This window comes from Micropterus dolomieu, linkage group LG07, assembly GCF_021292245.1.
Source record: "Micropterus dolomieu isolate WLL.071019.BEF.003 ecotype Adirondacks linkage group LG07, ASM2129224v1, whole genome shotgun sequence".
In the NCBI taxonomy this organism is placed as follows: Eukaryota; Metazoa; Chordata; class Actinopteri; order Centrarchiformes; family Centrarchidae; genus Micropterus; species Micropterus dolomieu.
In genome coordinates, this window is record NC_060156.1 from 19,861,684 (window position 1) to 19,871,469 (window position 9,786).

Here is a 9,786-nt window from a genome sequence, read left to right on the forward strand (position 1 = left end):
TATTTTTTGTAACCATGGTATAACATCAGTGTGTATGTTCACAGTAGATTTGTGCCCTCACCTGAACGTAAGGACAGTGAGAGGTCGGTAGGATTTGTGACTAGAGTTGCTACTCAGGTTGCTTCCCCAGAAGTCATTGCTCCAGATGTTGTTCAGGGGTGTTGTTGGTTTCAAGTCCTGGAACAGAAACATAAAAATAGACTATTCATGCTACAGATGCAATGTCATAAAATGGATATGTTTTGAAATGGTACATGAAAGGGGTACATCAATGGCTTTGCAAATATGTATGTGTGGGTATCATACTAGTGCAAAGGGGAAAATACCTTATTGTTGACGATTGCTTCAGAATCATCAAATACAAACTCCCCATCATAACTGTTAATGAAGCACAGGAGTGCCACCAGAGCGACAGTGACCTTGGCCTGGACTGGAGCAAGCTTTGGCAGGGGTATTTGGTGATCCCAGTAAACTTCAGATAATGCCATGATGCACCCGGTCTTTGGTCATTCTGTATCATCATCTAGTGACTGAGGGGAAGAGGGTGAGTGCAGGCAGACAGCGTCACACTGTGTTAGCGGCTACAAATGCTATCCAAAGCATGGGTTGAAAACGCTGAGGACATTCTTTATACACTAGTTCATACTTTATCTTTTGAGAGACGTGTATCGTTAGTCAGAGGTCATCCTGTCTTGTATAACTCCCATGTTAGCGTCTTTGCCAGCTGGCTAACTAGCACACGTTAAACGTTAGCTCGCTGAAGGATCCACCAATCGCACCTGCACACAAACGTGGTGATTACATTTGTATTTTGTAATAAAGAGGTGAAATAATTACGCTGTCACTGACACATGACGGTGTAACGTGAAGGGTAACGTTACCTTGGAAGGTAGCAGGCGGAGGGAGCGTAACTTTAGCATTTCTTGTTAGCGGGTGTTATTCCCATATACACGGCATAAACATGACAGACGCACGGTAGTAGCTATATCGGTATTACGTGCTGTTTACTAATATTTAGCCGAAAACTGTTCAGATTTTCATTCACATAAGACAGTCTCGGTAACATGCAGACGAAGAACTCGCGGCTGTAAACAAATGTACACGCTCAGGCTCAAACACTTCCTGTCTAGTGTCACTGTCACGTGTTCATTTTCAGCCAATAGTTGAAACTGTGTGGAGTGCTAAAGCGCAGTAGGGTAAGCGTAATTTCCAGTATGGTTTCATTCAAAACTGTAGGCCTTCATACACTCTTACATTTAACTGGGGAAACACACATGATACTGGCTGACTCACAGTTATTTAGCTGAGGTGAAAAGTGGTTTAAACCTCAAGGAGGTTCTTTAACCCATTCCTTCACTTCTCCAAGATCTGCAGACTAGATGTATCAGTAAGGCTCTCTTTCTCCACTCCTTTTCACTCCTCTCTATATTTATCTACTTATTGCTGGCTTAGATTCTGACATAATGTTCTTATCCTGTCAGTGATTGTCAATTCTTGTTTCCCTTTGTAGTACTGCTGATGAATCACACCCGAGACCAGTGCAAAACAACATCAGGCTAGCCTACAGTATGTGAACACACACAAATTGGGTGAGTGCAACAGTCTAGTTTTCCATGAAGTTGAATGTGTCTCTCATGTAATTTTTTCTCCATCCTCCCATTGTAAATGTAACCACCTTATTTTGTGAGGGAATACCAGACTGCAAGGTGACAGAGAAGTTTAGAGATGGTTTTTTTTATTTTTTTGCATGCATCCATATTAGATCATGTTAAAACTACATGATATGTATTGTTGATTGACATTGACTTGTGCTTGTGAGATTTATATTCTTGGTCATGTAAATGATACGTGGTTTAATTAACTGATTTATTTCTGCATAGAAAGTAATTTGGTTTCATGTTGAGGTAGATTGTATTGTAAATGTATACTTTGGTTCTTTTTATGTAAACAAAAATTAAACAAACAGATTTATGTTACTAATGATAGACCTATTTCCACAAAGCTGTGCAATGGTTTGACCCTATCACATGAGTGGTTATAATGACAAAGGTACTTAAAGGGAATATGCTATGTTTAGTCTCAATAAAAGTGTGTTGTACACCAGAGTTATTAGAAACAAACAGCTGTGCCTATGTCTAGCCTTTTGGCCACAGACAAATTAATTTCTTAAGGTCTGGGTTTGGCTTTTTGAATTACAAAGTTCTTAGAAGCACCATGTATCATGATATGATCGTCATGGTTAATCAAGTGTAGACTCTGGGAAACTAAGACTAGGGCCCAAATGTAAGTAGAACAGATTCAGTTCATAAGAGGTTTATTAATAATCCAACTCAGGTGCAGGAGTCTGGGGAGCCGGAGAATTAGACCGATAATAGAAAGTCCAAATCGAACCAGAGTGGGTGGAGGGAGGGAGATCTGGAGGAGGGTGTGTTCAGGTGATCAACAGAGGCAGAGCAGGAGTCCTCAGCGGACAGTCAGAGGGCTGGACAGGGGCAAAACAGGAGTCCTAAGGTGTACGGACTGGAGGCAGGGCCGAAGGCCCAAGTGCATCGGGAAGACCTCCAGGAAGAGACCAGCTATGAAGGTGAAACCTATAGCTGACTCTTTGGTGAGCTAGATAGTAAAGTCTGATCAGCTGAGTCTCTGGAACAATGGACAGCTGAATGTCAGTGAAGTTGGTCACCTGAGTCTCTGAGGAACAGGGCAACAAAGTCTCTTGGGCTGATCAGCTGAGTCTTGGAGAGGCCCGATGATGATGAAAGGCACGTGGCCTTCTGGAGGGCCTTAGGTTCCAGGGTTCGATCCGGCAAGAAACTGGCTTGTACCAGACTCGCTGATAGGCTATCTAGCTGGATGCTAACATTCTGGGGGAGTCTTTAACCAACTCAGGAACTGGAGCTGGTGGAAGATTAGCTGTCTGGGGGGTTGACTCAGGACCGGATGGCTGTAGACTCATGAAACTGAGCCTAATCCACTGAAGTGCAATTTTCAAACAGGCCAGAATGAAGACTGGTTGCTAGCAGGCCGGAAGGAAAGGCGGGTGGCTTATGTGGTGAACAGACAATCCAAAGTCAAAAGTCAGGAAACAGTTCAAACATAACAATGCAAGTCAATCCAAGAAAAGTCCAAAATATCCAAACTCAGGTAAATAATCCATCCATCCATCGTCAACTGCATATCCTGCGTACAGGTACGCGGGGGGCTGGAGCCAATCCCAGCTGACATCGGGCGAAAGGCGGGGTAAAGACAAATATACAAAGAGGAAGGTGAGGATGATTGGACATGTGTGTAACACACTAGGGCAGGTGCAAACAATCAACCAAGGAAACACAAAAAAAATCACACACTAGAAAGGATAATTTCAAAATAAAACAGGAACTACAAAACCCCAAATCAGAACAATGATATGCATTTCACAATGTGGCCAGAGAAAAGATATCATTTTGAAGCTCAATTTCATAGTAATCCATTAAGTAAGGAAACGGATCAGCAAGCTTTTCCTTTAATGTCAAAGAATATAAAACCTTGATGTGCATTCCCCATTTTCCATCTTGCATTGGCAACTCAAACTGTTTATGTCTGGTAGGGGGGTGTGTTGCCTTTGTCAGTGCATGGAATAACAGCCAGGTGCATATATTTCTCTGTCATAGACTGTGTGGCTGTCGTCTCAAACACTGGGAATCTGTTGTCTGTCATAAGATGTGTTAGTAGAAAGAAGTGTTAATAGAAAGATGAGTGTCTGTTAGAATTAGAGGTGCTGAGGCTGTGGAGAGGCCCATGGCAGGCTTTGGGATTTTGTGCTCCACTTCACCTGTCATTGCTTAGGGAAGACAAGGAATCTCCCTAATGGCCAAAGCCAGGGGCCCAAGGCGATGAGAGGGGGGAAAGATTGTCAAGGGCACATTCTCAGACCTTTGAAATGGGTCTCAGGGTCTGTTAGAGAAGCAGACACTTATTCAGCAAGAAAGCACACATAATTAAGGCCATGCTTCAAAACAAGATACTCTTGGTATCTGCACAGTCAAATCTAATCTTTACGGGTGTAACCAGTTTGGTGAAGCTTCAGGGTTTGAAGAACACACCAGGATTTGTGCCATTGGTTCCCTTCTAAAAATGTTCAAATTGGTTCAGAGCGCTTACTTAATTCTTAATTAATAAATTTTTCAACATCTGGACTTGATATTACAAGCTTTCAGCTGATTTTTTCCTGTCTCACCAGGAACATGGACACTTCAGCAGAAGCATTTAGTACCCCCAAAATTGCCTAATTACCACCCCATGCAAAATGCATGAAGTATGGATTTCATCTCCTGGTTCTTCACCCATGTCAGTCAGTTGGAATTCATGTTATTAGCATCACTTCCAGTGGGCTGGCCAGGGCGGGGTGGAGGACATAATGAGGCAGGATGGCTCAGTACCACCAATAGAAGATCTAGTGGCCCAAATGCAGGGAGACAGGGCTGCCAGTGGAGACCCTGTCAGGGAGGGTCCACTGTTTTTGTGATCACGCAGAAGGTGACAGACATTGATTGTGTGCAGTCTGACATAGAAAGGAAAGGTCAGGGTCAAATGGCGTGAAAGTGAAGAAATGTCTAAGCATCACGCAATGTCCCGAGATGAACGATGCAGCCTGCATGTGTTTTTCATCATTAGCTGTTAATCATCGTTGGCACAGTTCTCCTTTATGAGATCACAGTGGGTGATATACAGTGATATTCTCCAAAGCCTTAGTTTATTAAAGAACATATTTATGTTAATGACAAGCAAAGTTTATATTTGCAAAACATGCTTGGTGATTAAATATTTTACATTTTTTTTAAAGATTACTTATCTGGTAACAACAACAGATGTCTAGAACTACATTTGCACCTGGGAAAAAAATCTCTTGGGCTAATGCGTGTTCTGCTTTAGACCTCAAACATAATTTATTTGTTAGTTATTAGTCAAACTATATCTAAAGTATAAGGCCCCATCCACACTACTGCGTTTTTGAATTACAACGGATACCTTTTGCTACGTTTGCACCTCCTGTCCAGACTAAAAGTCAGTGAAGACGGGCAAAAAATGGAAGACTTTAGAAACGATGACGCAGACGCTCATGTTCGGCTCTCTGATTGGGTCATGCAAAGCAGCAACACGATGCTACTGACAGAGTTTTTGAGTTGGTCCTGTGTTACATTCAGTAACAGTCCCAGCTCGTTATTGGTGCATGCAAAAAAAAAAAAAATCTGGTCTGATTCTTCATCTGCATTTCTTTATTATTTCGCCAAATCTTCTGTAACTACAGCTTCAAGTTTACACCAGCACCCACATGCTCAGTGTACCTGAACGGCCAATAGATGTGCGTTTTCAGTCGTTTTAATGTAGACGGAGATCAACTCTGATACGCAGCTCAAACGCTGGTGTGGACGGAGATCGTATTCGTTTTCATTCTCTAAAACGGAGTAGTGTGGATGGGGCCTAAGTAGCAAGGAACAGAGTATGGAATGACTGAAGACCAGCATGGCAGATGGACAAAACAGGAAGTCGAGTAAGAAACCTTTTTAAAATCAATAAATCAAATATCATGCCTGACTTTCATTGTACCGGGTGTTATTTTACAACCCAGGGTTGTATAATGCAATGAAGTTTTAGTTCCCTGTAGTTACAAAGAGCAAACATTATTAAAATTATATACAGAACTAAAACTATTTTACATGGTGGAGTGCTGAGGATGAATTAAGGAGTCTCACAGCCTGAGGGAAGAAGCTTCTCTGGAGTCAGGTGGTAAGACAGCAGATACTTCTAATTCTCTTGCCAGATGGTAGCAGGGTGAACTGGCTGTGGCTGTGTCTGGTAGTGTCTTTAAATATCAGCAAAGACCAGTATTTCTTAAAGTCTTCCTTTTTTTGTTATAAAAGTGGGGATGTTGGTGCATATTTGCAATGGGTAAAAGTCTATTACAACCCAGTAAAGAAGGTAAAGCCTATTCCTCATTCTGCTTACTAAAACCTTTTTTCCCTCCAGAATCAAGAACCATTCCTTTTCTGACAATCTACAACTTCCCCCCATTACTAGTCACTGGACTCCAAAGTGTTCTTGGAAAACATTCCTATTTTTGTCTGGGTAACAGAGGTGGAACAGACATCTACAACAAAGGTGAGTGAGATATAATTGACTGTAAACCAGGTACTGAGTCATCACTTGTCACACGCCCCGTCTGAACCTCTTTAAAAGGCGCTCTTCACTCATTATTTTGATAAAGCTGTAAACCTCACCTTTTCTGATCAAAAGTTTCTTAATATCACAATCCCCAAACTTATCCTTAAAGGCAGTATTGTATCGTTATATGTGTTTCATCTCCTCCAAAGTTCTTGTAAGCGACTATTGATGCGGTGAAGCTGAACCGTCTCCTTTTGAAATGTTCACCTCAAAGGTGCTGAATCTAAATCTCTACACGATTGAGCTGAGCCACAGGGACTTCACGTGGAAAATCAAACTCTGTTTCAAGCACTTCCAAGCTCTTCATCAGGAGCTGCTGATGTTCAAGGCTCTTCTAAAGCGCTCCCTGCCAACCTGCTTGTTAGAACTGCTAATTTGCTCACCTTTTGTCACTCACTTACATATGCAGCACACAAAGCCCACACGCACATAAGCATGTGCAGAATCACACAAGATGTAGACACAGATACATGCACAAAACTGACTATTAGCAAGAAGCCTATTTATACCCGTCCACCCTCTCTTATATCCCTGAGTGTTCATTTCTCAGCTGAGAGTACTCAGTTTCTCTTCAGCTCACTCTCATTTCCTTCTGTTCAGCAGCTTGGAAAAATACAGCATGTTCTCACAGAAACTAAAAATTCATTTATATAACAAGCCCACTGAAGATTTTCAAAAAATAACCAGCCAAATGAAAGTTTGCAGTCTGGATAAGCATACATTGGGATATTGGGATTTGGAGAGAATGACTGTCATTCGGTATTTTAAAAAATCTGTTGCTACTCTCAGTCTCAAATTTAACTAAATACTGTTTATTTGTTTTACAAGTTCAAAAAGGTAGTGATCACATCCAACCCGCACACTGAATACTGCAAGCTCCCTAAAGTTTAATGATGCAACGTTTTGACCTTCAAAGTCTTTATCACCAAAACATGATTTTTGAGTAGAAAACTGAGAGTTGGTACCAAACGTTAGTATTATCTTAAGTCTCTTTTTCATAAATGCTTCTAAAGACATCATGTCATGAAAGTAACAGAATCAAAACCCTTATAACAACTGCTATATATAGAAGTAATAATAATATTAGTGCCATAATTCTAGTTCTTTAGGGGAACAGTCATTAAGCTATGTATGCACTCCACCACTGAATGGAAAACAGCTGGAATCTATCTGACAGATACAGCTGGAGGACAACCTGAGAAACATCCTCAAAAGCACCATGTACTGGATCTATCCAGCAACCACAAGTATGGTGACTTACAGTCAAAGCCTTGTCTTGTAAAAGAATGACATCAATACAGTCAACTCCATTGAAGGTGAGCCATCTACACTTTAATTAGGTGTGAAAGCTAACAGTAATTTCATCCTTGTCAGAGTTCTGTGGCCTGCATGAGGAGAATCCCTTCACAGAGGATGGTGATGGAGAATAGCTTGCATTAATGAGGGGAAACACAGCAGGCAGGAGCAAAGAAACTATCACTTAAAGAGCTAAGATGGCCACTAATATCCATTGCCTACAGAAAAAAGCGATGAGATGACACATTATAATAATGATGCATAAGTGCTAAGTAAGCATCTTACAGTAAAACAAAGTAAATTTGTTCGTAAAGAATATGTGCGACAGTATCTTCTGCTGAAAAGTTTGCAGTTTCATTAGGCTGCCAATGTGTCACAGATGACTTCATTTTTTTTCAAAGACTCAAAGAATTTGAGTTTCTTTTATTCTAAACTGTTTTCTTTCAGCAGGAAAAGAGGTTGAATCTTTATATATTTCATAAGGTCTTAGCATTGCTGTGTTTTGCCTGGACATTTTAAATATCAGTCAGATCTCTTATAAGAAATGTGAGAACAAGCCTATTTCATTTCATTATGCTATACACTGACGATGACGGAGCTTAAATCAGATGTGTTATTTAAATTATAATGTCTTATTTGATTACTTTAGCATGCTTACTTTGCCACAGAGACGTTTTTGTGTGCGTCTGTTTGTTTGTTTGTTTATGAAATCATGGGTTAATACTTCAGGAAAAGGGAAAAAATACAGTCCGTTACGAGTGTGGATTTAATGGTGTGTTTTACTTAGTCAAAAAATAACATTATTTCACACTGTGATGTGTTAACATTGGCCCATAGATTATTAAAATATACATAAAAGCCATATCCCATGCAGCTCCCTTGTTCATGATTGCCTCTGTCCTTCCTTACATCTGGGTTAAAACAGATTCAGCTTTCTACACTGAATTCCACCATTGTGTGTGTGAGTGTGGTTCTGTGCACTTTGTAGATGGCTGCTGGTGAAGGACTCTTTTGTTCTCTGCATGAGGCCGAAGGACAACCAGGTGGGAATGATGATCCTCTATGATAAGGGCTTTCACATCAAGATGAGCACCCAGGAGACCAGCGTCCATCACGAAGTCACCACCGAGAACCTCTGCAGGCAGGCATTTGTTCTTATCATTTTCACATTTTGCTGTGATGGCACAGCCACACATTTGTGCTGACTGTATTCCTACACAGATTACTTGTGTGCTGTGCCACAAATGTCACATCGACATTGTAATAAGAATACATTTTATTTACTTGGAGCCCTTTACCAGCCAGCCATCAAAGAAGAGAACACATCCAAGCAAAAAATGCATAGACTGCATTCGAACACACAAGATAATGGCAGAATGACATTACCTTCACACAGTCTCAGTTTCAGTCTTCAATGGGGGATATGAGATGTATGAACTGCCCATCTCTACAGTCAGAAGTGTGTGTTTGTGGCTTACAGGTTTATCAATTCTATTAGCTACTATAATGCCATTGGTTTAAGAACTACAGAGATTTTTATCACAAGCTTGTGGTATGTACAAGTTTTGTGGTTGCAGTTTGTGAACACAACATTCAACGTTGGCCCCTCCTACCCGGCTCAACGACACAAGAAGTGCATGCCCAATGCTATGTATATACAGACGTGCCCAAATTTGTTGGTACCCCTCCACAAAAAACGAAGAATGCACAATTTTCACTGAAATAACTTGAAACTGACAAAAGTAATTGGCATCCACCATTGTTTATTCCACATTTAATAGAAATCAGACTTTTCTTTTGATTGTTTATTCAACATAATATTGTAAATAATAAAACAAATGAAAATGGCATGGACAAAAATGATGGGACCGCTAAACCTAATATTTTGTTGCACAACCTTTAGAGGCAATCACTGCAATCAAACGTTTTCTGTATTTCTCAATGACACCTCTGCACCTGTTAACAGGTAGTTTGGCCCACTCTTCCTGAGCAAACTGCTCCAGCTGTCTCAGGTTTGATGGGTGCCTTCTCCAGACTGCAAGTTTCAGCTCTTTCCATAGATGTTCGATAGGATTCAGATCAGGACTCATAGAAGGCCACTTCAGAATAGTCCAACGTTTTGTTCTTATCCATTCTTGGGTGCTTTTAGCTGTGTGTTTTGGGTCATTATCCTGTTGGAGGACCCATGACCTGCGACTGAGACAGAGCTTTCTGACACTGGGCAGTACGTTTCGCTCCAGAATGTCTTGATAGTCTTGAGATTTCATTGTGCCCTGCACAGATTCAAGG

The 9,786-nt window shown here is 40.9% G+C and overlaps 1 protein-coding gene and 1 long non-coding RNA gene across 2 annotated transcripts in view; one reads left to right on the plus strand and one right to left on the minus strand.

The window, feature by feature from the left end:
- tmtc4 (transmembrane O-mannosyltransferase targeting cadherins 4) overlaps positions 1–1,120 on the minus strand; it is a 13,377-nt gene extending 12,257 nt beyond the window's left edge. Inside the window, exons 1-4 of the mRNA XM_046054328.1 lie at positions 882–1,120; positions 647–779; positions 327–530; positions 62–177 (exon numbers count right to left, since the gene is read on the minus strand). Coding sequence (XP_045910284.1) covers positions 62–177; positions 327–488 — 278 coding nt within the window. The 5' untranslated portion in view covers positions 489–530; positions 647–779; positions 882–1,120. The remainder of the gene's footprint in view (positions 1–61; positions 178–326; positions 531–646; positions 780–881) is intronic.
- Positions 1,121–1,509: 389 nt separating this feature from the next.
- On the plus strand, positions 1,510–9,357 carry LOC123973939. Its single transcript, XR_006825737.1, has 3 exons — positions 1,510–1,589; positions 6,007–6,138; positions 8,486–9,357. It is a non-coding gene; the product is annotated as an uncharacterized LOC123973939 (long non-coding RNA).
- Positions 9,358–9,786: the final 429 nt, after the last annotated feature.